The sequence below is a fragment of the Thyridium curvatum genome (genome assembly GCF_004353045.1).
Source record: "Thyridium curvatum strain D216 chromosome Unknown NODE_54_length_294788_cov_77.042876, whole genome shotgun sequence".
NCBI lineage: Eukaryota > Fungi > Ascomycota > Sordariomycetes > Thyridiales > Thyridiaceae > Thyridium > Thyridium curvatum.
In genome coordinates this window covers 254,769-280,972 of record NW_022156809.1, presented here as the reverse complement: position 1 = coordinate 280,972, position 26,204 = coordinate 254,769, and the positions used below count along the sequence as shown (strand labels likewise).

At 56.7% G+C, this 26,204-nt stretch overlaps 8 protein-coding genes across 8 annotated transcripts; 4 read left to right on the top strand and 4 right to left on the bottom strand.

Annotated features, from left to right (window-relative positions):
* Window positions 1-1,199: 1,199 nt before the first annotated feature.
* E0L32_008351 (uncharacterized protein) lies at window positions 1,200-3,737 on the top strand (the record flags this gene model as incomplete). The annotated part of the gene is made up of 5 exons (XM_031143196.1): window positions 1,200-1,253; window positions 1,459-1,505; window positions 1,585-1,680; window positions 1,751-1,835; window positions 1,902-3,737. The coding sequence occupies 5 exons, from the start codon at window positions 1,200-1,202 to the stop codon at window positions 3,735-3,737; spliced, it is 2,118 nt and encodes a 705-aa protein (XP_030992493.1).
* A 331-nt stretch (window positions 3,738-4,068) lies between these two features.
* On the bottom strand, window positions 4,069-4,791 carry E0L32_008350 (uncharacterized protein; the record flags this gene model as incomplete). Its single annotated transcript, XM_031143195.1, has 1 exon — window positions 4,069-4,791. The coding sequence occupies one exon, from the start codon at window positions 4,789-4,791 to the stop codon at window positions 4,069-4,071; it is 723 nt and encodes a 240-aa protein (XP_030992492.1).
* A 1,284-nt stretch (window positions 4,792-6,075) lies between these two features.
* Window positions 6,076-7,916, top strand: E0L32_008349 (uncharacterized protein; the record flags this gene model as incomplete). Its single annotated transcript, XM_031143193.1, has 2 exons — window positions 6,076-6,132; window positions 6,201-7,916. 2 exons carry the CDS (start codon window positions 6,076-6,078, stop codon window positions 7,914-7,916), a joined length of 1,773 nt encoding a protein of 590 aa, XP_030992491.1.
* A 926-nt stretch (window positions 7,917-8,842) lies between these two features.
* Window positions 8,843-9,808, bottom strand: E0L32_008348 (uncharacterized protein; the record flags this gene model as incomplete). Its single annotated transcript, XM_031143192.1, has 2 exons — window positions 8,843-9,356; window positions 9,429-9,808. 2 exons carry the CDS (start codon window positions 9,806-9,808, stop codon window positions 8,843-8,845), a joined length of 894 nt encoding a protein of 297 aa, XP_030992490.1.
* Window positions 9,809-12,113: 2,305 nt separating this feature from the next.
* On the top strand, window positions 12,114-14,066 carry E0L32_008347 (uncharacterized protein; the record flags this gene model as incomplete). The annotated part of the gene is made up of 1 exon (XM_031143191.1): window positions 12,114-14,066. One exon carries the CDS (start codon window positions 12,114-12,116, stop codon window positions 14,064-14,066), a length of 1,953 nt encoding a protein of 650 aa, XP_030992489.1.
* Window positions 14,067-21,676: 7,610 nt separating this feature from the next.
* E0L32_008346 (uncharacterized protein) lies at window positions 21,677-22,843 on the top strand (the record flags this gene model as incomplete). The annotated part of the gene is made up of 2 exons (XM_031143190.1): window positions 21,677-22,250; window positions 22,350-22,843. The coding sequence occupies 2 exons, from the start codon at window positions 21,677-21,679 to the stop codon at window positions 22,841-22,843; spliced, it is 1,068 nt and encodes a 355-aa protein (XP_030992488.1).
* A 93-nt stretch (window positions 22,844-22,936) lies between these two features.
* Window positions 22,937-23,930, bottom strand: E0L32_008345 (uncharacterized protein; the record flags this gene model as incomplete). Its single annotated transcript, XM_031143189.1, has 2 exons — window positions 22,937-23,585; window positions 23,737-23,930. 2 exons carry the CDS (start codon window positions 23,928-23,930, stop codon window positions 22,937-22,939), a joined length of 843 nt encoding a protein of 280 aa, XP_030992487.1.
* A 266-nt stretch (window positions 23,931-24,196) lies between these two features.
* E0L32_008344 (uncharacterized protein) lies at window positions 24,197-25,414 on the bottom strand (the record flags this gene model as incomplete). The annotated part of the gene is made up of 1 exon (XM_031143188.1): window positions 24,197-25,414. One exon carries the CDS (start codon window positions 25,412-25,414, stop codon window positions 24,197-24,199), a length of 1,218 nt encoding a protein of 405 aa, XP_030992486.1.
* Between the last annotated feature and the right edge of the window lie 790 nt (window positions 25,415-26,204).

Genomic DNA, 26,204 nt, shown 5'->3' with positions numbered 1-26,204 from the left:
CCGGCCAGTGAAGGATGGCCTGGACTGCGGATGAGTTCCTGGATACTTCTTCCGCCTCGTTCTACCCCCAGCGCCTGTGGGCGAGTCCCGAAACACTGCGCACACTTCTGATTGCTCAGCGCTGAGAATACAGCACGTTTCAGCACTGACAAACTTATGTTGCTCCTTGAGAAGCCCGGGCGGATAAATGCACACTTATCCGGGCTTGAGGCTTAGCCTGGAGAAAAAACAGAGAAAGGCATACTAATGGGACAAATCCCAGCGCCCTCTGTGCTGCATTACTGATTAATATAGCGTGGCAAGCTTGAAAAAAATGACGAAGGGTGCCCCGCCCCGGGTCCGGAGACCGGAGGCCAGCCGAATCAAGGTGTGAGCTAGAGCTGCCTTTAGAGCACAACAGGGCAGAGTAGTGAACCCACACACGATGGGGATGGGCGGCAGCTTCTGCCCAGGAATTAGGTACAAGTAGAAGCTGGATATTTCCACATCAGCTTTGCTTTGAGTACCTGAGGTGTTGGGATTTCCGACCCTGCGGGAGTCTGCCTGAATGCTGCATGGTATCAAGGCAGATCAATGGCCCGAGATCCCGGAACGTTAGACACCATCTTATTGCGTCTAGCCATACTTCCAGGGGCCAGTCCATGTGATAGTGAACGTGCTGCTATCGTAAGGTTGTAGTCATGATTACCCAGCTGGCTTGAGATATCTGGATGTTCCTGACCTAATCAAGCCAACGGTAAATGTTGATGTCACAACTGGAGATGCGTGCGCAGGAGCCAGTCAGCGGCAGGCATGGGGACCTGATTGGGGGGATGGAGCCTGAGGGGGGGGGGGGCAAAGAAGGAAAAAAAGATCATGAAAAAAAGGGTCCCCTCAGAAATGCAGCCAAAAAGCACCCCACCTTGGCGATCCAGCAAAGTGTCAGAAATTCGAACGACGTCTCAACCCTGCCGCCCGCCGCCGGTGTATCCCCGTTCTTGCTTGCTCCCGGTCGTCTTGTTCTTGTTGAGTGCGGGTTCCTCTCGAACTAGAGCGAGAGTACAGCGGGCTAAAATAAAACACATCCCACCCGATCAGCCCGCCAACTTTTTCTCTCATACCTACCATTTCCCTCCTTCTCCTTCAATTCCATCCAATTCATTCTCCATTTCCAGATACCCATTTGCTTGCCCGGATTTTCTTCGAGAACAGTCGCAATCATGGGTTACACCGACGTTGACAGGCTGGCCATCAACACGATCCGTGTTCTTGCTGTGAGTACTTGCTCTGTCTCTCTCTCTCTCTCACTATTTCCAAACCGTCACCAGAAACACGTTGCCCCGCCCCCGCCATTCTGGCGATAACGATACTGCGACCGGCGAGAACAGCTACCATGCATACCTTGCTCATCGCAACCGTCCTTCGAGCTTCTGATTATCTATGAAAGACGCGCAATTGCTTACTCTGTCATGACCACAGGCCGATGCCACCGCTCATGCCAACTCCGGCCACCCTGGTGCGCCTATGTAAGTTGACGCAAGCCCACCGCCAAAACAACAATATCAAATGCATCGAGCTTGAAACTGACCTTTCGCGCGCGCGTAGGGGTATGGCTCCCGTTGCTCACGTCCTTTTCAACAAATTCATGAAGTTCAACCCCAAGAACCCCAAGTGGCTGAACCGTGACCGATTTGTCCTCTCGTAAGTCACTGCACGCCCCGGAACAGCTCTATGCAAGCTTCCCTCCGGCTTCTAACACTTGCGTCCACAGCAACGGCCACGGCTGCATGCTCCAGTATGCTCTGCTGCACCTCTTCGGCTATGCCCTCTCCATGGACGACCTGAAGGCCTTCCGAGTACGTATTACTGTGTAGCCTCCGCGGGCTCTGGGACCACAACCACTGATACTTCGTGCCTTCTAGACTGTTGACAGCATCACCCCCGGTCACCCTGAGGCCCATGACACCCCCGGTATCGAGGTCACCACTGGCCCTCTCGGCCAGGGCATTTGCAATGCCGTCGGTCTTGCCATGGCCCAGGCTCACACTGCTGCCACCTTCAACAAAGATGGCTTCCCCATCGTCGACAACTACACCTACTGCTTCCTCGGTGACGGTTGCTTGATGGAGGGTGTCTCCAGCGAGGCCTGCTCCCTGGCCGGTCACCTGCAGCTCGGCAACCTCATTGCCATCTGGGACGACAACCACATCTCCATTGACGGTGACACCAACGTTGCCTTCACTGAGGATGTTGCCAAGAGGTACGAGGCCTACGGCTGGCACGTTGAGTACGTTCACGACGGTGACAACGACCTCGAGGGCATCGAGAAGGCCATCCAGAAGTGCCGCGAGGTCAAGGACAAGCCCTCCCTGATCAAGCTGAGGACCATCATTGGCTTCGGCTCCAAGCAGCAGGGCACCCACGGTGTCCACGGCTCCCCGCTCAAGGCCGACGACATCAAGCAGCTCAAGGAGAAGTTTGGCTTCAACCCCGAGGAGAGCTTCGCCGTCCCTCAGCAGGTCTACGACATGTACCACAAGCACTCCGCAGAGGGCGCCGCTGCCGAGGAGGAGTGGAACAAGCTGTTCGCCAAGTACGGTGAGCAGTACAAGGCCGAGCACGCCGACCTGTCTCGCCGCCTGAAGGGCGACCTGCCCGAGGGCTGGGAGAAGAACCTCCCCGTCTACACCCCCAAGGACGCCGCCGTCGCCTCTCGCAAGCTGTCCGAGACCGTCCTGTCCAAGATTGTGGAGGCCATCCCCGAGCTTGTTGGTGGCTCTGCCGATCTGACTGGCTCCAACCTGACCCGGTGGAAGAGCGCCGTCGACTTCCAGCCCCCCGCGACTGGCCTCGGCGACTACGCCGGCCGCTACATCCGCTACGGTGTCCGCGAGCACGGTATGGGTGCCATCATGAACGGTATGGCCGCCTACGGCACCGTCCTCCCCTACGGTGGTACCTTCCTGAACTTCGTCTCCTACGCTGCCGGTGCCGTCCGTCTGTCGGCTCTGTCCCAGGTCCGCGTCATCTGGGTTGCCACCCACGACTCCATCGGTCTGGGCGAGGACGGCCCTACCCACCAGCCTATCGAGACCCTGTCCCACTTCCGTGCTCTCCCCAACTGCATGGTCTGGCGCCCTGCCGACGGCAACGAGACCAGCGCTGCCTACTACATTGCCCTCACCTCCAAGCACACCCCCAGCATCCTGGCTCTGTCCCGCCAGAACCTGCCGCAGCTCGAGGGCTCCACCATCGAGCGCGCCATCAAGGGCGGTTACGTCCTGCACGAGGTTGAGGGTGCCGACGTCACCCTTGTCTCGACCGGTTCCGAGGTCTGCATCTGCATTGACGCCGTCAAGGAGCTGGCTGAGAAGCACAACATCAAGGCCCGTGTCGTCTCGATGCCTTGCTTCGAGGTCTTTGACACCCAGTCCAAGGAGTACCAGCTCTCCGTCCTGCCCGACGGTATCCCTTCGCTGTCGGTTGAGGTCATGAGCACCATGGGCTGGGAGCGCTACACCCACGAGCAGTTCGGCCTGAACCGCTTCGGTGCTTCTGGTGCCTACAAGGATGTCTACAAGGCAAGTTTCACGACCCCCTTTTTACTACAGCTTTTCAAGATGACTAACAGCTATATACAGAAGTTCGAGTTCACTCCCGAGGGCATCGCCAAGCGCGCTATCGCCACCGTCGAGTTCTGGAAGGACGTCCCCAACGTCCGGTCACCCATCAACCGTGCGTTCCAGCAGATTCTGTAAACGAGGTATCGGGTATAGGAGGATTCGCGAGGTGCTTTCATTGTCATGACATTTAAAGATTAGACAGTTAAAACTACGGATGCCGGAGGATTAATCAAAAATGAATTATCATATGAGATTTTTTGAGTATTTACCGTCGTCGCGACGTAGGTCCGATTATATACTCTGTCGCAGCGATCTTGAAGACGGCTGGTCCAGTTCCCTCATTATGCTTCGCCTGGGCGAAGGAGCCTCGATACTTTTTGCGCCATCCCTCATGATCATATAACTTCATAAACTTTTGAGCTAGGAAAACCAGCATAACTTTTCGGTCCTTCTTTTTGGTCCTCAATTATGCGCCACCGCCCTCTGCTCTCCTCTGTTCTGAGGCGATCTCTTGCTGAAACTCTCTGCCGACTCTCTCTAACCTCGCGACGGCCTGTCTCGCCTCGCGCAGGTCCTCGGGGCCCGGGGCGACGACCATGGCTAGCAGCGCGGGCACCCCGGCCTCGGCTGCGGATGACGACCCGCCTACTGTGCCGGCGCCGGACGAAGAAGGTGGGGCGCCCGGGGGTGCCGCCGATGACAACGAGGGTTGGGGCTGGCTGCTTTCGCCTGCTGCGCTCGTTGCTGCTGTCGTTGTCGCTGGTGATGAGACGCCGTTTACCGATGCGCCCGGGCCCCGTTGCGCCTCTGTTGCGCCTGCAGTTGCGGTTGGTGGAGGCGGCGGCGTCGGCGTCGGCGTGGAGGAAGGGGAGGCCGTGTCGGCTGTGGGGTCGAGGAAGCTGTGCAGGACGATGGGGCCTGCTGTCGTCGTCGTCGCCGTGGGGCTGGAGGGTGAGGGCGAGGGCGAGGAGGGCTCGTACTCGACGATGAGGCGGGTGGGCGGGCCGAGGCCGAGGCGCTGGGCCGTGTCGTGCGAGGCGAAGGCCGTGGTGGCGAGGGCCTGGAGGGCGGAGGCGTCGTCTGCGGAGGAGGAGTGCGGTGACGACGAGGAGGAGGATATTATGGGCGTGAGGGCGCGGTCGGTGAGGTGCAGCGCCATGCGGGGATGGCGGGCGGGGAGGGAGGTCATTATGTATGTTTTTCCTTTTCCTTGTTTGTCCCTTTGCTTTTTTTCCCCTAGGAATACGTCTTTGGTATGCAAAGGCTCTACCCCTGGTTGGTGTCTGGGTTGGTATGGAACCCGCTCGGGACGGGAAGGGGTTTTTTTGAAGAAACCGGATTGGAGCACGCGGCTGGGATGGGGAGGTGATGGGCGGGATCGTCGAGGGGAGAAGAGATCGATCGACCGTCCTCTTGTTTGGTTCGGGATTGTATGTTGAGTGGTATTTATGGAAATATGGAAGGAAAAAAAAGGAGAAGGGAGTAAATATCGGCAAACAATTGCCTAGCCCATATGGAAACACCTGCGTTTGTCTCTTGGGTGCGGAGGAGCAGGGGGAGAGGAGGAGGAAGAGGGGTCTCTTCAAGGTTGCTTCTGAGTGGTGTTGCGGGGTTGGAGACAGGGGGGGGGGGGGGTCTGTTGGTGTGCGCCTCGGCAGCAGGGGTGAGCAGGAGGGATTGTGCAGATTTGCGATACGGTGTAGGGATGCGGGAGGTTTGATCTCGTGTCTATTTTGACTTTGTGTCGGGAATCAATTGCAGCATGTCATTTTGTTACAAGAGTCATGTTGTGCGTATCGGCCATGGATTGATCCAACTCTGAGCTAACGGCTACTCCTCGGTCCTGTTTCTCTGATGATAGCGGGCGCGCGGGATGGATGGGGAACGATTTTTAGTGTCGAGATAACATGAACCACAATGGAGCTTGGCTCTGGCAAGTTTAACTACCTAAGTACACCCAGCTACGTAATTGTGGGCAGGTGGGAAGAAAGAATCGCACACCTGAAGTGGGTGTTATCGGCAACGGGGAATGGCGAATGCGGGTTCATCAGGAAAACCCATGGGTTGACACAGAGTGGTTCCCTCTAGGTACTTGTACTGCAAGCGTGCACTGCAAGCTAACCTGGATCAGGCCAGGCTGGTTCATCAACAGCCTACTTGTACAGGGCAGGGGGCGGGCGGCTCCATCTCCAGGAATGCCAGGCCCAACCAACCCCTGGCGCACCACAACTTGATGCCAGCTGTGCAATTGCGAGCTCCAGCTGCCTGGTCTGAGCTCGGCACCCGGCCTGCAGACATCCAATTCAACAACCTTGGAAACATACGCCCGTTGTCTGCCGTTCTCTTAATTGCAGTTAAAACTTCCGGATTCTAGAAAAGGCTGCGGACCGCATTTTGTAATCATTAGATCTGGGTTCTGGGTTACTAGCCTTGCGAGCTTGTGTTCTCTGGTCAAACGTCCCCAACCACCAAGATGGCCGACGTCGACGACAAGGCCAAGGCCGAGAAGCTCGCCGCGGCGAGGAAGAAGGTATGTTGCATCTACAGGAATACGTCGAACTGGATTTGTGTCCGTTGGTTACTAACACGACCATCAAGGTCGAGGAGATGAAGAAGAAAAAGGCCAAGAAGGCCGGAGGCTCAGGCAAGAAGGACGACAAGGCAAAGACCAAGGACAAGGATAGGAAAGACGAAGAAACCACCGAAGCCGCAGAGGATAAGGAAAAGGAGGAAAGCAAAGAACAGGAGGCTGCTGAGTCCTCCAAGGGCGACGCGAAGCCGGCCGCAGAAGAGGACAACCCCGCCGAAACCAAGGAAGACGACGCCTTGTCCCCTTCAGAGTCCTCGCCCCCTTCGCTCGCGGCACAGTCCAAGATGCGATCGACCTCGTTCCGCCAGGCTTCGGTGTCAGGTCCCGTGGCCGCCAACCTGCAAGGTCCGCTGAGCCCGAGCAGCGAGACGGCTCCCGACATCTACCGCAAGCACGTCGCCCGGATAGAAGAGCTGGAGAAGGAGAACAAGAGGCTGGCAAAGGAGGTGGCCGACGCCGAGAAAAGATGGCAGAAGGCTGAAGAGGAGCTGGCCGACATCAGGGAGGGCGAGGGCGACTCGGACAAGAAGGGAGGCAACAAGGAGGTCGAGAAGCTCCAGGCCGAGATTGCAGGCCTGCAACGCCAGAACGCGCAGCTCCAGGCCCGTAGCAATGCCAGGCATGGCTCGTCTCCCTCGATCAGCATGTCTTCTCCGCCCTCGTCGGAGCTAGAGGCACAGCTCCAGTCCAAGTCATCGACGATCGAGACCATGGAGCTCGAGATGTCGCGCTTGCGCGCCCAGGTCGAGCGTCTGTCTGTGTCGGCTACGACCTCTGATTCGTCTGAGCAGGTGGCTGCCCTTGAAGACAAGCTGGCCCGTGCCGAGAAGGCAGCAGGTACAGCCCAGCGCGAACTTGCCGACCTCAAGCGCAACCTGGACCGCACGTCTGAGAAGGCCGTCCGCGAGGGGAGCGAGCGGGCCAGCGCGGAGACGAAGCTGCGGACCCTCGAGCGCGAGGCCGAGGAGCTGCGCACAGAGCGCGACGAGGCCCTACGCAAGGTCGAGGCGCTCGACAAGAAGATCACCACGCTCACGACCCTGCACAAGGAGCAGGACTCGCGCGCCCAGGCCCTCCGGAAGGACAAGGAGCGCCTCGAGAAGGAGGCCGCGGACCTCAAGGCCAAGCTCGACAAGGCCGAGGCCGAGCTCAAGAAGCTGCGCAAGAAGGAGGCGCACGACGGCGGCGGCACCGACAACGACCACCTCGACGAGCTCGAGGACGAGGAGCGCCAGCGCCTGGAGAAGCGGGTGCGCGACCTCGAGGCCGAGAACTCGGACCTGCGCCGGGGCATCTGGCACGACAAGCGCAAGGAGCTGCAGGTCGGCCCCGACGACGTCAGCCCCGCCGGCGGCCGCTTCACCGATGTGGACCTGGGCAGCTCCCTGCACGGCGGCGGCGGCGGCGGCGGGCCGCCGGTCACGCCCTCGCACAAGAAGAGCGCCACGGGCGGCGGCATCGGCGACTTCTTCTCGGCGCTGACGGGCGCCGACCACCACCACCACCACCAGCAGCAGCACGACGACGGCTTCCTCGACGACGACGACGACATGGAGTTTGACGAGGAGGCGTTCAAGCGGGCGCAGGAGGAGGAAGGGCGCAAGCGCATCGAGCGGATCAAGGAGGTCAAGAGGGGGCTCAAGAACTGGGAGGGCTGGAGGCTGGATCTCGTCGAGAGCCGGCAGGGCGGCGGCGAGGGCATTGGGGAGGTGTTTGAGGTTTAAGACCTGCGAGGCAACCACATCATAGGATTATGAAAGCACTGAACTGTATAATAGACTGGAATTGGGGAGGCGTTCTCAAGTTTGTTGTTCTTTGGCCCGGAAATGACTATGAAATGGCTATATAATACACTTTATTTGAGTGTGTAACTCTGCACCGAGGTTCAATTCTTGTGTGATTTGCTTCCTATCCTGCTGGCCTTACCTCGTCAGGCCTGTAGATCTCATTCTGAATCTGAAGACTTAAATAAAGAAAATGTCTTTGATGAATTGGAGCTTGCCTGAGCGCCTGAGGTAGCGTGGTGGTATTGGCTTGGACGTGCCTCAGGCGCAACTGCATGAACTGCCAGGCATCCGCCATTTCTACGTCATTAAAGAGTCGAGCGTCAAATAAACAAATCTCAACCCCCAAAATGCGACCGCCAGTGAACAAATCCAACGTCGCAAAGTGGAAAATCGCTCCGCTCAAAGGCGCGTCGCCCAACAATTCACATCGCCTCGGTCCATTTTGACCTGCAACAGACCAAAGGATCGTCTCTTTTCCAAAACACACAGAAAGTCACGATGGAAAGAACTTATCATTTCATTTGCTGGGGAGGATCTGACCCCCACCTGCTATGCATCTCGAATACCCACCCTGCCTCGTTGTGTAAAATACCAGAGAGGAAAACCTCCGGACCGGCGGCTCATGATGCGCAGCAGTCAAAAACCCCTCGTTGCAAACCAACGCCTCAAGTCATGCTATGTAGGTACGTACCGCCCGACCCGACCCGACCAGATGACTGACTACCTGAGAGTGAGAGATGTAGAGAGAAAAGCAGAAAAAAAAAGACAAAACAGAGTGTACAGAGTGGGGGGTATATCATCGCTCAAATGCAAAAACCCTTTACCGTTTATACCCGACCGAAAAGGAGACAGAGATGCTAGTACTAGTAGCTCGATGCGGCGGGGGTAGGGGGGCCGAGGCCTTGGAGTTGCGGCTGGAGCGCCTGCTGAAGCTGCCCGATCTGCTGCATCATGGCGATGGTCTGCGCGTTCTGCGCCTCGACCTGGCGGCGGAGCTCCTCGTTCTCCATCCGGACGCGCTTGATCTCCTCCCGGAGATCGCCGTCGTCGCCGACCGAGGTCCGCTTGCGCTTGTTGCCGCCCGTCTCGCTGGTCACCTCGTCCGAGTCATCGCCGCCCGCCACGATGGGAGCGCCGCCTTCGCCGGTGTGGACCCTGCGCAGGTGCTCGTTCAAGTTCTCTTGGCGCGAGAAGCCCTTGCCGGAGTGCCTCTTGCAGTTCGGGTGAGGGCAGTGGAGCGGGTTCTTGGGTCCGCCGTGCTTGTTGTGGACTTCGCGCTCGTGCCTGAGGAGGCCTCCGGAATAGGTGAAGCCGGGCAGCTTCTCGCAGCCTTCCGCCAGGCAACGGTACGGACGCTCGTGCTTGTCCATGTGTTTACTGCGGGAGAAACAAAATCAGTATACCGGATCGAAGACGGCAACAGGAAACTTGGGGGGACTGTCGACTTACTTCCACTCGCACCTTCGAGAGAACTCCTTCACGTCTTCCTCACAACTCGGCCAGGAGCACTCGTACATGCCGTTTGCGTTCTTCTGGATGTCGCGCTCGGGCTTTGGGATCGCCTTGATCCGAACGGGCGTCGGCGAGGTCGCGGGCGAGTCCTCCTTTGTGAGCTCGGGCGGGGCGAGGTCGAGGCGGGTGTCCGCCTCGGTCAGGATGGGAGCTGTGGCGGCGTTGTAGCTCGCGGCCACAGCGGCGAGCTCGCTCACGTCGGCATCGTCGAAGCGCGGGATGTCGTCGGGCTGGACGGCGTCGTGCTCGTGGGGATCGCCGATCGGGGGGTAGCTCCCGTCATGGATGAAGCTTCTGGCCTCGTACACGACACTCATCTCGTCCGGAGAGAGGTACGGGCTGGACCCGTGGGACTCTATCGCGGCGGTCTTGACGGGGTGTCGCTGGGAAAGGTTCCGGTAAAGTTTGTCGCCGGGAACGCGCGGCTGCTTCAGTGCAGTCGCGTTCGGGTGCTGGGGGGGGGATGTGCGGTCGAGGAAGTCTGGTATCCGCTGCAGTAGGGATACCTCGAAACTTCTTCTCGTCTTTGAAGCTGGTCTCTGGTTCGAGCTCGGTTTCCCGATAAGGTGATGTGAGCCTGAATTTCGTGGTTGAAAAAACAGGCAGCAAAAAAAAAAAAGACTAAGCCACAAGCAGACGACGAAGCTGCTGAGTCATCAAGCGCGGCTCAAATTGGGCTTGTGAAGCCTGGTCGAGTTTGGCTGGAGAGGAAAGTGGCGCCGAATTCACCACCAAAAACACGCGCGTCCTCAAAGTACAGCAAGCTCTCGGCCAGTGATTTGCTTGGTAAGTAGAGCCTGCGTGGGTCTGGGCAACTGCGCTGACAACCTTGAACCTGTGAACAACGGGCCGAGCCAAGAGAGATTTGTCAAGAAACTCAGTGCTGCAAGCTGGAGTGTTACTTGAATTTGCCTTTACCCTTCTTTCAACAAGGACTGTATCGTCCGAGGATGGCCGTGCTTACTATTAGTACTTTTTCGGGGTTTAGGCAGAGTGATGCTGCTCCGCATCCACGAGGCCGCTGGTGATAGGCGACCCCTCGTGCCCGCCCAGGCACCGGTGACTCACGGAACTCCCATATTTAAGTGTGCCACCCACACATGTTTTGAAGGCGAATCCTTTGCAGGCGAATCATCCGGCGATGAAGCTCGACCTCTCGGTTGTGTAGGCAGCATCCGGTTGGTCCGGTCTGTGACAGCTAGCCTTGGAAACTCGTGGTCCTACATGGAGAGCAGTGTGCTCTTCGTTCCCGCTTTGGGTTGCTGATCGAAGACCTAGCCTTGTCCCTTCGCCATGACGGTTGCACAAATCCTCCGGGACAATGACAGCCCAGTCCGCATGTGTGCGGCGGCGAGTAGGCTTACACAAGCTTTATGCTTTTGACAAATCATTTGGGGTTCGTCTCCCTGTTTACCATCTCGATGGATATCCTCCTCGGTGTATTAGGTTTGTCTGAAGTTGGCCGTCCGTGGTTTGTCTGTTCTACGAAAGAGGATTATGGCGAAGTACTGCTCGTCGACATGAAGGGCCTTGGCAGTGGCTTGGAGTGGACGTCAAGGACGTACGTCTCCAAGGACTTGTTAGGTGACGACGACGCCTCGGGCAAAAAGTGCAGGTCGGACATGTCGGGCGAGGACTGTGGTAGCCTGAGGCTCATGAGCTGTCTTTGGCTCATGTAAGTCGCGGCCTGGTGAGCGTCGTTTTGGGATGCATCCAGGCAAACGCTTTCCAGACGGGAACCGAGCTTTGCGGAGGTTACGACTTACAGTCCCTTTCATCCTATACTTTCTTTACTCCCAGGTTATTCCCTTACCTGATCAAATCTGCTTCATGAAAGCGGATGATGCTACTACCTTCGCCCATACCGAACATCTGGTTGCATAGCCTTTTCACAATGCCAAGCCAAGATGAGCTCTGCCTCAAAGATATGGTCATGGTGTTAGATGTGATTTATCGATAAGCTAGAATACGAATGATAAGGTGCTTCCATAAGATTTATATTTTTTCAGTCAAAGCACACTCGTAGGACTGCCACAGATGACTTTGCAACCGTCAAGTGTAATGTCGAGATCATGGACTGAAAAGGTGCCCACTGTCATCCATGGATTTCCTCCAGCTGGATGCTCCAGAAGTCTGCCTGGCCACTGGTACAGGCACCATTGAGTGGATCCACCCACTGCCATGGTCGATTTTGGCCCCCTGTAGCACGCTAAGCAGATTGATTCACAGCTCCAGGGCTGGAGCTTGCTAGATCGAACTGTTTCAAGTGCTTCCGTCATCTTGAGGGACCTCACTTCACATCACTCGTATCTGCTTCAGGGACTCTCGAATTCCTTATCGCGAACTTGATCGCATGCATATCAAATTCACCCTGCTACCAGAATACGGGACTTCCTGGGCAATCAATCTGCCTGGTGACCCTGCTCATGGTGCTTTGCTGATTTGCGCCAAGGCTCTTTCCTCACCTAACTTGTGAGGAGGTCCAGCCGTTTGTCATTGGGTCTCACTTGCGCCTGCTTAAGACCACACACGCGCATCAGACTTGATCGCATGCAAGGCTCATAGACGGTCAACGCCCAGTCCCGTTGGACCATTACCGCTCTGGCGAGGGGACCGTTGGATATGTCGCAGTCGCTCGGTCTTCTGAAGCACATTCCTTGCCCCAAGGGCGACGACTGCACCGCCTTTCGCTGCCTCTTCCGGCACAAAGGCGACGAGGAAGCATGGCCTCTTCCTAGCAGCCCCCAGCCCGCGCAGCAGCCCGGCCCACCACAACCTCCAAATACAGAGGTCCAAGATCAAGAGCAACCTCGCAAGCGGCAGAGGACTGCTGATGATGCATATGACCCTGCTTCGCCTGCTTTGCCCAAGCCCAGGGAGACTGTTGCGCCTGCGGCTGAAGACGTGACTGCACCTGCGCGCCGTGCAGACACCCGCCCTGCAACGATTAGCAGACCTGTGTCACCACCACCCCTGAAGCGAAAGGCTCCTCCAACGGTGAACGACGCTGAACAGGGAAAACAGCCATCATCTGCGCAAAATGGTTCCTCGAACCTTATTGTCAAAGAGCCCGCATTGGCCAAGAAGCCGGCTGTTAATACCCAGCCATCAGCTCGGAAGAAAGAAGGACTAAATCCACGGATGCTCAAATCTTCACCGGCATCCCACGAAACACGTCACAAGATCCTCAAAGCCCTCCACGCAGAGTATGTTCGTTTAAATAAAGAGGTTGAGAAGACGGCCAAAGGGGATGATCAGGCTCTTGTCCTCTCGCCGCAGGAGCTTATATGGCTGGCTTTGGACGAGGAAGAGAAGCATGCTCGAGACAAGCCTGCAATCTATTCGAACACCATCAAACATCGAATCGTAGCATACAAGAGAATGAACGTCGAAACGTGGATCAAGGAGCGGCGTGCAGCACTGCAGCTTGCCACAAAGCCGATCAAAGCTAACACACTCGACACATCCAAACCACCCGAGCCAATTAGCACTGGCTTGACTGTCGAGGAGGAAGTCTACCTTTTGAAGTCAAGACTTCAAACACCGATCACCAACTTGGCACAATACGGCTACGTCCCTACCATTCCGACCGACGAAGAAATTCGGAAAGCGAAAGAGGCCGATGAGATGACGAAGGGCTGGGAAGTCTGTGACCGTTGCAAAAGCCGGTTCCAGGTATTCCCAGGCCGCCGAGAGGAAGATGGCCGGTTGGCCTCGGGCGGCGCATGCACTCACCACCCCGGTCGGACGTACTACCCGCAGAGGCAAGCCAGCGACCGGTCAGGCCAGGAGCGGCGGTACAAGTGCTGCGGGCAGGCGGTCGGCGATTCTACGGGCTGTGTTACTACGGATATGCACGTTTGGAAGACGTCCAGCAAGAACCGCCTCGGCTCGCTGTGGAACTTTGCAGAGACGCCAGCGAATCCCAACGTGCCCAAGGACCGGGCAGTCTGTTTTGACTGCGAGATGGGCTATACCGTCAACGGTTTCGAACTGATCCGCCTCACTGCCACCTCGTGGCCGGATGGAGAGGAACTACTGGACGTGCTGGTGCAGCCGACGGGGGAGATCATGGACCTCAACTCGAGGTACTCGGGCGTCTGGCCCGAGGACATTGTCAACGCGCTGCCCTTCTCCGCGACAGAGAAGCCACCGCCGCCCAAGGAGGGCGAGAGGAAGCGGCTGCCCATGGTCTCGTCTCCGATCGTTGCTCGGGACCTCCTCTTCTCGCTGATATCCCCGGAGACGCCGCTCATCGGCCACGGTCTCGAGAACGACCTCAACAGCGTCCGCGTCGTCCATCCCACCTTAGTCGACTCCATCCTGCTGTACCCGCACAGCCGAGGCCTGCCCATGCGGAACGGTCTGAAGCATCTCATGCAGCTCCACCTGGGCCGGACGATCCAGGCCGAGGAGACGACGAATGGCGAGATGCAGGGCCACGACAGCGCCGAGGATGCCCGGGCCGCCGGAGAGCTGGTCAGGTTGAAGGTCAAGAAGGAGTGGGAGCAGATGAAGAAGGACGGCTGGACGCTTGTCGAGGGTAAGTTCCTCGCGCCAGGCACAAGGCCCTAGAAGTGAGGCTCGGGGAACGGGACTCGGTATGCCGCCCTGTTTTTGAGGCAACGGGCATGTTTCGTGTAAGGAGCTCTATAGAAATCACGTAGAATCATCGAACAAAGGGGAGAAGACAAATTCAATCGCCCGTTGAGGTGCTGAATGCATATCGATACACAGCCCACAGTGACACATTTCGAAGAGTGTATTCCACGATGCGGCCGCTTTCACCACATAATCACAAGAAGGAAATCTGTAGATCTCCCAACCACGCCGACATTCACGCCAGCAAGGAATTAAATATAGGTGTGAATTGCCCCTCACGGCATCAATGATATCACTCTGGGTCCCGTGCTAACTACCGATAATTTTGAGAACCTGGATGGGCAGCTTGTACAGAGTACATAAAAGATTTGACGCCTCACGCGAACACACATGCCTAAACTCACTTTCCATACAGATTCCCGACACAGTGCATAGGTCTTCAGAATGATCGCGAGCTAAAGGCCCTTATAAGATCTAATATCGAGGTCTGGTTCTCAGGGGGGCGGCATGTGGCGGCTTGGTCGGTTGGCAAAGCTCAGGTCAATCATGTCGTCCTGCGGTGGACTTGTGATTCCATTTCGGGAAGGGGAAGGGAAAAGGGGTCAAAGGAAAAGGGGAGGACACGGGTTCGATTCTCGACAGAGGACAACAACAAAAATCAACAACCACGGAGCAAAATCGCCCGAAAGGGAGGATTTTCGAAGCATACCACCCTCCGGGCTGATATGCGAGTTTTTTTTCTCTTGTACTTTTGCCCTTTTTACACGAATTCAATTTGACCCTTTTGATGATGGTATTATTCATTCTGTCATTTTTCATTTTTCCCCTTTCCCCCTGGAGACACCCACAGAATAGCTACAAAACTACAGATTCGCTCTCAGACGGCCAGCTAGTCACAACTTCCTCATGTCGACGACGGCACGGATGCAGTCGCCCTGCTTCATGGTCTCAAAGGCGTTGTTGATCTCGCCCAGGGTCTTGCGGTGGGTGATGAACTCGTCGACCTTGAGGCGGCCCTCGAGGTAGTCCTTGACGAGGTCGTTGAGCTGGGAGCGGCCCTTGATGCCGCCGAAAGCAGAGCCCTTCCAGACACGGCCGGTGACGAGCTGGAAGGGGCGGGTGGAGATCTCCTGGCCGGCGGCGGCGACGCCGATGATGATGCTCTGGCCCCAGCCCTTGTGGGCGGCCTCGAGGGCGGCGCGCATGACGCTCACATTGCCGGTGCAGTCAAAGGTGTAGTCGCAGCCGCCGTCGGTGAGCTCGATGAGCTTGTCGACGACGGTGGTGCCCTCGGGCAGCTGGGTCGGGTTGACGAAGTCGGTGGCGCCAAACTTCTTGCCCCACTCCTCCTTGGAGGGGTTGACGTCGACGATGATGATCTGCTTGGCGCCCGAGGCGACGGCGCCCTGGATGACGGACAGGCCGACGCAGCCGGCGCCGAAGACGGCGACGGTGGAGCCCTCCTCGACCTTGGCGGTGACGCGGGCGGCGCCGTAGCCGGTGGTGATGCCGCAGCCGAGCAGGCAGGTGCGGTCCATGGGGGCGTCGTGGGTGATGGCGACGACCGAGATGTCGGCGACGACGGTGTACTGGGAGAAGGTCGAGGTGCCCATGAAGTGCAGCAGGTCCTTGCCCTTGCACCTGAAGCGCGAGGTGCCGTCGGGCATGACGCCCTTGCCCTGGGTCGCGCGGATCTTGCCGCAGAGGTTGGTCTTGCCCGACTTGCAGAACTTGCACTCCTTGCACTCCGGGGTGCTGTTTTTTGGGGGAATGCTGTGTAAGTACATATGTGGGTTTGACCAGAGAGACCGCAAGGGAGAGCCGAAGAGAGATACCCGACTTACTAGAGAGCGACGACGTGGTCGCCGGGCTTGACGTTGGTGACGCCCTCGCCTACGGACTCGACGATACCGGCACCCTCGTGTCCCAGGACGATGGGGAAGGCTCCCTCCGGGTCCTTGCCGGACAGGGTGTAGGCATCTGCGCGTTGGGAGGATATCGTCAGTGTCTTGAGCAAGCCCAGATGGGGAGCTGAGAGAGGAGCTGGCAAGGCTTTCACGTACCCGTGTGGCAGACACCGGTGTAGTAGATCTGGATACGGACCTCGTGGGCCTTGGGGGGAGCGACCTCGATGTCCTCGATGGTCAGGTCCTTGCCGGCCTCCCAGGCGACGGCGGCCTTGCAGGTGATGGTCTGTTCAGTGTAGACTCGTCAGCAACCGATCATGTTGCACATCACAGGCCGGCCTCATCCGCTCAATCATCCCGGGGTCCTCTCTCTCTTGTTCGACCTCCCTGCTCCCTTTCAACCCCAGGGTGTTTTCTTCTCCAATTACCCCGCCTGATAACGTCAGTGCGTGTAAACTCACCTTGCCAACAGTAGAAGCCATTGTTCCTCTTGTCTGATCAGTTATGGGGGTATCTTGAGAAAAGGAAGAAACGGCGTTTGAGAATTGGACAATGAGGGATGAATCTTCTCTCTTTTCTCAGATTGTTTTGGCTTGTAGTCTACTATCCTCCCCCCGGGATTTCTATTTATTTCTATGATGCCAGAGCTACCAGCTCCAGACCCCACCTCCCACCTCTGGACTTGAGCCGTGTCGGGTGTGGGCGGGGGCACGGCGTCACAGCTAGCACGGCACTTGTGAGGGGTTCCAAACCTGAAGTGTGTACGCACCCCGCCCGCCCAGGTATGCTTCGGCGATATATCGGCATTCTTGCTGTTCTGTGCTTGTATTGTGCTGTGCTTCGCAGAGATACCAGCGGCGGTCCCCCACCGGGTCCAGGCTGATAGGATTCCTTCGATAAATAATGGACAACAAAAGGGAGACGTGCATCATCGGGAAACGTTGCCAGATCGGGACGCCGGGTCGGATGCTTGCCTCTTTGACTCACATTCGTCTACATAGCTAGGACGATAACCAAACGAACTTGCCGGTGAAGGCCGAACATCTCCGCGAGCCCTTTGTTCTCTGCCATCCTCTCTCATTCTAACCAGGCTGATCCCGCCTTGAACACCTCGCTCCAGATCTGCCCAGAGGACCGTTCGAACTTGCGCGAGGACACCACGTCTGCAGGCCCAAAGTTGCCGTACAGGTGAGGGCAGCCGTCGTAGATATTGGGCGGATCGTCCCACTTGACAGCATCAATGAAGTTCCCGAGCCTCAGCTTGATGATCCACATCTCGGATGCATCTTTGAAGAACAGATCACACGTGACCGGCACCTAGAAGTGTTTCCGGGCCGTGTGTGTTAGCAGTGGGCAGGTCTTGGCTCAGGGCCAGCCAGGGGCAGAGTCGTGCGTGGTCTGTTGCTACGGGACCTAAATCCGGTCTACTGAAAAACGATTGGAGGTGGATGGATGGGATATATGTGGACGAACCTGCCAAGAGGTGCTCAGGTGGACGAAGCCGTCCTGCTTGTCGAGATCCGAGAGGGGATACTGGTCGGGGATAGGCTCCGGAGGTGCGGTAGGCACAATCTTGTACGCGAACTCTGGTATTTGCTTGGGCACAGGCATGGCTGTAGTCTTGATGCACTGACACCGGGTCTATCAGAGCAAAACGATTGAATCGAGGTAGGAGAGAGAATGAGCTGAGAGGGAAGCTGACCATCATTCTGCTGTTCTGTCTGACAATGGCGGGATTTCTCCAGCACGGCCCAGCCCAAAAGACCCCATAGTCAGCGGGGAAACCATTCGCCAACCAGACAATCCCCAAGCCAGCCTTTGAATCCTCCCAGTTGACCTCAATCTGCTCTGCATCAACCCAAGATCTACTGCTCAGAAACTCTCCGTCTCGTCAGGCAAGTTCAAACGAGAATGCGATGCTTTCAACATCCTTGTTTTCGATTCTTGTCTAAGCCGAGGACAGGATATTTTGACAGTGGAGTGTTACATTGTTCAGTGGCAGATCTTAGCACTCAACTTGCCCGTCTCCCTATTAGCACCACAGCAAAACATCCTACAATGCAATGCAACGATCACGGTAATTGCACCAACTGGCCCAGTCCAACCAGGCAACCCGTCCACGACATCCCAAAACCCCAAGACCAAAACCAAGATGCTCACACTGAAAGGTTTTCCCACTTGTGTGGCCATATATGAATTGCTTTGGGATGAGCTTTTCTCTGCGACATACAAGCTGATCGAGCCTCTGGATGCGCAGCGTCAGCGTGAACCTGGAGCGGTAGGCAGGCCTGTCTGAAGAAATATAGCGCACTGGGACTGAGCTGCATCATGATCATGTCGACAATCTCTGCGGGGAGGACGGCACGGTAATGTCAAAGAAGTGCAGCAGACAGGGGGGCGGTGCCTTTCCCGTACCCCAAGCTGCTGCCGTCGGCGTCGTACAAGAGCGGGCATTTCGAAGGCGAGTCCGCTGATTCGGAGGATGACTCGGAGGGTGACTCGAGTCTCCTTGGTTGGTTTCGCTCTCATGATTGCCGGGAGCGGAAACCGACTCTTGATGTGGTGGCCGGCTCGAGCCCAGGCAGGGACTGGGAGGAGGATGTACTAGGTCCGGCAGAGGCTTGCGGTGACGTCGCTGGCTCAAGCCGAGCCAGGGACGGATAAGAGGATGGACTAGGTCCGACAGCGGATGCGACACGATGATCATCCAGATCACCTCAAACAATGTCCCACACAGACGACTGTGACTGCATAGGTGGAAGCTCCATATGAGGGCTGCTGCCCTGCATCACGGTGACCAGGTTGACCCATTCTATAGGTCTAGTTTGATCTGCCGGGCTGTACATCTTGTTGGCGATTTCGGAACGGACATAATAGTGGTTGTTGGCAAATAGATTTTTTTTTTTTGATGATAGTTTACAAAGTGGTGACGACAAAAGACGAGAACCAAAGAGACGAGAACCGAATAAGCCAGAGGCGAGAACCAAATAGGCGAGAACCAAAGAGACCAGAACCGAACAAGGGAGGCGAGAACAAAAGAGGCGAGAGCACAACAGTTTATGCGCCTAAAAGACCAAAGTCAGCTTCATTGCCATGCAGAGCGATGCAGAAATCATCGTGTCTCACAATCACAAGGGTGGGAATCTGTGCTTGAAGCCGCCATTCTCCATCGGGCTCTCGGATCGCCAGCCTCTTCTGGGACAATTCTGCCCCGGCGCCATAGTACACCTTGGCACTACGGCAGAAGAGGTCGACGCGTGTGACAGGGGATCGTCGAACGTACCGGCAGTTGCAGCGTTGTCCCTCACGGTCAGGTCGACTCCCTCGAGCGTCCCGATCAGCTCGATGGCATCCTTGACGTTGTCGACGCGGTAGCTCGGCTCGTATGACGGCTCGCTCACGCCGTCCCATACGCCCGTCTTGACCAGGATCCCAAGCCACTGCGTCCCCTGGGGGCTCTTGTACTCCATGGCGCCGCGGATGTCGGACTCTGGATTGTCTCCGATCATGTAGTTGCGCTCAAGGATACAGTGCCGGCCCGTCTCGCGGATCTGGATCTCCTTCTCGCGCCGCTCGACGAACAGGTACTGCGAGCTCTGCGGCTTGCCGTGGATCTCGTGCCGGAACGCCGCCGCGTCGCCGCCCTTGGCCCTCCAGATGCCCTTGAGGCTCGCGATGAAGCTGCCCTGCCCGAACCGCGGCACCCCCCACTTGGCCTTGAACTCGAGGTCGCTCGCCGAGAAGAAGATCTCGGGCTGCCCGTCCTGGTGCCACAGGCCGTTCTGCCCGTTGGTCGACGAGACAGTGCCAAGATAGCCCGCGTGCGAGTAGAGCAGATCCATCACGATCTGCAGGTCCAAGCTCCACCAGGCCGGGTCGTTGATGACGAAGATGGCGTCGACCTTGAGGAAAGGCGCCAGATCCGCGTCGTCGGCCGGAGCGTGAGGACCGCTCTCGTACACGGGCTTCGGGAGGGGCTCGGCACAGGCCTCGCTGATGTCCGGGCCAGGCAGGAACGGCCAGAGCGTGGGGTACGCCCAGTGCAGGTCGCAGGTCGTTATGATGCTGCCGAACCCGTACTCCTTCATCACGGAGCGGCCCTTCTGGGCGTCCTGAGTCAGGATGAGCACCGTCTTGTCGGCAAACTTGGGGGCCAGGTCCTGGAACGGCGTGTGCGACTGGATGTAATGCTCTGCCGATATATTGATGCCCAGGCTGTTGCTCAGATCCGCCGCCTTGATGCTCTCGGGCTGGCCGCCACCGTTCGTCAGGACCGTGAAGGGGACGCCCGCGTTCTTGAGTGTCCACAACGTCTCGCCGGCAAAGGGGAGAGCCTTGTCCGTGTGCCGCAGAACGCCGTCGATGCTGGCGAAGAGATGGACCTGTTAGAGACGAAAAAGACAGCAACGGTGAGGTACGTCAATGCCACTTACTCGAACGTGATGCCGAATTTCTTGCACTCATTGTCATCAGCGGCCGGACGAGCAAGAGTGAGTAGGACCAAAGCGGAGATCAGCAGCATCCGCAAGACGCTGGTCCTAGTTTGTGTCAGCGACAATGCGAGTTTTGCTTTACTGGCGTTGGATAACTCACCAGGAAGAGGAGAAAGCCATGGAGAAAGCCGTGGAGGAAGCCATCGCTACAGAGAGACTATCGACTTGTTGAGTGTCCAGTTGTTGAGTGGGTCGAGTTGCCGAGTTGTAGGATGCCGAATAGAACGAGAGGGAAGCCGGTAGCGCGAGACGAGTAGGGTAGACCGACAGGAACACGGTAGATCTAGAGGACAGAGGGTAGACCGAGAAGATGTGGAAGCGCGTGAAGAGGAATTGATGAGAAGCTGAGTGAAGCTGAGTGATGAGAAAGTCAGAGGTCCAGAGATGGGGGAGAAGGGAGGTTTATATAGGCAAAATCCAGGACTGTCTCTCGCAATCAGACAAGTCATCTGTCATGACTAGCATGTGAACGAGTGGCTTGTCAAGTAAGAAGAACCAAGGTTAACTTGTGCCATGAGGCAATAACAACTCGAACCAGACGAGACGGAACTCCAGGATGTCCGGTTCTCACTTTCCCGGGGGAGGATGAAACTCTAGATCCCGAGCAAATTCCCATGATAATAATTGCTCAATTTGAGACTCTGTAGCTTCTGCGTACATCTAGCTCATCATGCATGTGCAACCCTCGAAGGCAAATGGTGGTTATAGCAATCGAGTTTCCGACATGTCCCTTGCAAACAAATTCCATGATCATGGCTACACTTTACGCCCCCCAAGAAAATATCTTAACAATACAGTTCACTTGATACAAGAGAGGAGGCATTAGGTACCTACGTTTACGAACAGCCCTTCTTTCTTCAGATGTTATAATTGATCAAGTGTGATGTATCAACTTCATCAGAGCAGGCTCGTGCCTTCGCCTTCCGGAACCCCCGCCGTTCCCGGTCCCACTCACCAACGGGACCTCCTTCGGGACTATTTTCCCAGCTCAAGCTTTCCATCTTTCCTACGGAACCAGAAAACTATTTTGGTTTCTCCATATGCACTCTCCATCCTGACACACATTTGCATCGGACCATCCACACCTGATCGGAAGGAGTTTGGGCCAAACTTGCTCTTCCCATCTCCCCGGAAAAAGGCCGCAGGGACAAACCCCAACCACCACCCGCACCACACTTCCACCATGCCAGGCACGCCCAACCCCATGGCCGCGGGCCTGGGCCCCACGCCCGCCGTCTCCATGAAGACGATCCAGATGACGGGCCTCTGGGTCGACGTCTACGGCCTCGCGGAGCTCGCGCCGGACGCGACCAGCGTCGCCGTCCTGTGGCTGCACAACCCGCGCACCCGGTCCAAGGAGGAGATGGCCGACATCGCCGCCCGCGCCGTCGCCGCCCACAACGCGAGCGTCCAAAAGACGAAGAAGGCGGCGGCGCGGCGGGGCCTCGTCGCCGCCGCGTTTGACCAGCGCAACCACGGCTCGCGCATGGTGCTGCAGGAGGCGAATGGTGCGTGGCGCAATGGCAATGCGACGCATGCGCAGGACATGTTTGGTGTCATCGCGGGCACGGCGGCCGACACGAGCCTGCTTATCGACCTGTTTGGGTCGTACGTCTTCCCCGAGAGGGAGGCTGGGTTTGTGGACCGGCATCTGGTTCTGGGTGTGTCGCTCGGAGGGCACAGTGGGTGGCAGCTCATGTTTCGGGATCCGAGGGTCGTGGCCGGTGTCATGGTGATCGGTTGTCCGGACTTTATCAGTGAGTTATTTTCTTGACGTGCTTCTTGGTCGTTTCAAGAGGGGAAAAAAACCAAGGGATGGGTTGCGGCCATGGTGCAGCAAGCTAATACTGCCCCAGACCTGCTGAGCGACCGGGCACGTTTGACGAAGCTGTCTACCTTTGACGCAGCGACCAAAGGCGCCTCCTTCCTTGGGAGCAAGGACTTCCCCCAGGGGCTAATGCAGTCGTGCTTCAAGCACGATCCCCGTGGTATGGTCTTCAGCAAGGGCGAGCCAGTCTGGCCGGCTTCGGAGGGGGAGCAAGAAAAGGTCAAGGCAGCACTGCGGTCCCGGGTGGCGGGCAAGAAGTTTCTCGTCACCTCTGGCGGCGCGGACAAGCTAGTCAACTATGAGTGTTCTAGACCCTTCCTGGATGTCTTCAAGAAGGCGGCGCAGACGTGGCCTGATTTGGAGCTGTCCGTCGAGGACAATGTCTACGCCGGGATCGGGCATGAGTTCAGCGCCGACATGGTCAAGGACTCGGTTCGTTTCATTGTGGACGCAGTCTCTGCGGAGGGCCGTACTATCGCACATGTTTCCAGCAATGCTGACGAGAGGTCATCAAAGATTTGAGCAAGTAGATCACAGAAATAACAGATTTCGTGTATCTGGATAGCCTTGATCTGAGGCAAATGCCATCTGGTAAGAGACACGCATCAAGACCTTCTATGACCATGGCCGGTCCGTGTCATCCGACAATGCCTCCATGTCCGTCCCTATGAATCTGGTCTTGAGTCCGCTCTTGCGTCTCTCTTCGTCACTGAGAAGCAGCATCTGGTTAACGCCCCAGACATTGCGTTTTACTCTCTTCCCAGCCAGAGCTTGTGAGATGCCATGCGGGTCTTCCTCCCACTGTCCCACGACAAGCTGCACATCCTGCATAGCATTTGCCTTTTCTTGAGACACGACTCCTCCTTGTTTGCCTTGATCCCCACCCGAAAGTTCCGGCGGTAGGTTCGGGGGGTTGATACCAATGAAACGCACTCTATCAAGGGCAAAGCCGATGGCCGCACAATGACCGTCCACAATCCGCGTGCGTTTGAATGCGTGGCTGACGATAGTGATCCGCTCTGGCCACGTACGGCATCCGGTCGCACGCCAGAACTGTAGAATGCTGAACAGAATGTTGTAGTACGAGTCGAGGGCCTGCTCCTCCAGCATCACGCGAGGATGGAGCGGGATTGGCGAGAGCGGATGGGCCTCGACATCGGCTGGCCATTCTACGGTGGGCAGCAGACCAAAGTATGAGTTTGCAGCGGCGAGATTCGCATAACTCCTTGCCTCCGAGATCCGTGTCTCTTTGCGTGTCGGCCCGCTGTGAGCCTTGGTCAGTACTTGTCACAGGAGGCAGATCAGGAGAAGAGTGAAAAGGAGTGGCGAAAAGGAGTGGCACAGAATGACTGAAGGAGAGGCAAACACAACCTTTCCACGGAGCTTGAAAGGGCCACAGTTGGACAGTTACGTACCCAGAAAACATTAATATCGCGCGTTCATCCTTACCCAACGCCTCAACACCAGCTTTGATATGCTCGATGAATGTGGGTGTTTCTCCGGCTTTGTAGCTTTCTATGAGCCATTCTGCTTCATCGTAGCCCTTCCTAGGCCCTCCAAGCCATATAGCGTGCCCGCAAACAATGATGAGGTGGTTGGCCAAGCTCATTTCTATGTGTTCCGGATGTTGAGAAGTTGTGTTGGCAAGCATGATCTGTGAAACAATCTTTGGAAACAAGATATTGAACACCGCTGCATTGCGTCTGAAAATCGTGGAGAAATCATTCTTAATCATGTGACGTGGTGGCCGTATCTTGTAGTCTTATTGAAATAATCAACTTGATTTATCCAGTTGTTCGTATGCATTAAACCCTTGTTTCTTTACAATAATCATCTCGGCTGGCCTCGAGGGGCATCATTACAACAGTTGGCACCTTATTTCGTATCACGCAACAGCCTCAGAACATCCGAGACTAGATAGAGACTCCCCGCAATCACAATAGGCCGTCGATCAGGAAGTCCCGCTGCGTGTTTCAGTGTCCCTGCGATATCGCCCTCGCCATTGAATTGATTCGCGGAATCGATATGATATTGGGTTGCTGTGTTCAGGATAGCGGAAGAGTCTTCAGCCTTCACCCACGGCATGCCATCCACGGGCCCAAACTTGACAGCACATACACGGTCATCTGGATGCAGCAACAGTTTCAGGATGCCACTGAGATCCTTGCCAGCTGATGCCGCTAGTACCCAAGTGATGCCTGCTTTGAAAGAGGCACGAAGATGTTTGTCGACGTAGGCAGCAAGCACTTCGGCCGACTGGGTGTTGTGGGCGCCGTCAAGGAGTGCTATCCGTTTCTGGCCGGTGACTCTGCCAATGTCAATCGGTTGGAGCCTCCCAGGCCACGCGACCTGCTTGATGACAGGCAGAAACTCTCCGAGCGACACCTGCTTGTCCGGACACGCAAGCCGGAAGGCCTCAAAGGCGCAAGCCAGGTTTTGGATCTGGTGTGGCTCGAATGTCTGATTCCCTGGAAAATCACTCGCTGCGATGGAAGGATACAGGACCGTCGCGCCAAGCTCTTCTGCATGGCCCTCGATCACCTTGAGGACGGAAGACTTGTTGCTGTTGTCGACGACGCATGGCACTCCCCGACGTATAATGCCGGCCTTGTGCAGAGCGATCTCGGTCAGTGTGTCGCCGAGAAAACCCTGGTGGTCGAGTCCAATCTTGGAGATGACCGTGACGGCCTTGTGAGTCAGGGCGTTGGTGGCATCGAGCTTGCCCCCCAAACCGACTTCGACGACACCATACTCGACTTTCTCCCGGTAGAAGATTTCAAAGGCGGTCGCGGTCAGCAGCTCAAACTCGGAGGCACCGATCTGATTTTCTTGGTTCCTCTTGTGGATGAGAGCTTCGGTATCCCGAAACAGTGCTTCAGAGACGGGGCTCTCGTTGATGGTGATGCAATCCCAACGGTCAATGAGGTGTGGTGAGGTGAAGCTGGCGCAGCTTACTCCACTGGCGTGGAGCATCGCAGAGAGGTAGGCACATATGGAGCCTTTGCCATTTGTGCCGGCGACATGGATAGCTTTCCAGGGCTGTGGTGTGTATTGCAGAAGGCGGCCGATACGAGCCAGTCCGAGATCGATCATGATGACCGCATAGCAGCTTTCGCTACTACGATTTCATGCTTCTCCTGCTGCCTTGGCTGGTGTCTGTATGTCGTCAAGAAGGCTCTGCTAGGGCCTGTCTCGAAACCAGCTCGACCTGGCTCAACAACGGCTGAGCAGACACAAAGCTGTGCTGGTAACTGATCGTGAGGTGTTGCTGTTGGCAACGTGTTGGTGTCACACCTTGAGAGGCCAACTGAGTCATCACCGTGATTGGAGACGGGCAAAAGTGGTGAGCAGTAGCCGGATCTTGAAATTCGATCTCAGCCTATCGTCTTTGCTCAGAAGGGCAATCGATGTTTCGGGGCGAGAGTCCAGGGCAGAGCTGCAGTACTGGCGCGGATCCACAGATCATTCCAGGGGCTGCGGGGGCCAAATATCCCCTGTTGGCTCTAGCCTGTACAAGTAGTGGCTGGCCGCCCTGGAACTTGACCTTGGGCGGATTCCTGGCTGCAGGTGTTCATTGTTCATTCAATACATGGTCCCTGCACCAATGACCGCCACGAACCTAAGTCACTCCATAACACCATTGGCCAGCTTCATTTTCCCACCTGGCCCTTCTCCAAGGTGGCTGGGGGACCATCCAAATCTGTCACAAATTTCACCAAGGCGCGCTCAGCATCAGCCCCGACACATCAGTCTCCCACCTCGTCGACCGGTTTTAATGCCATCCCCAGTCGGAAAACCCCACGACTCACCACTCTCTTCCTCCACTGAAGGGATCCAAACATTTCGACCCTTCTCCCGGCGCATCATCCACCAACCCCAGCCG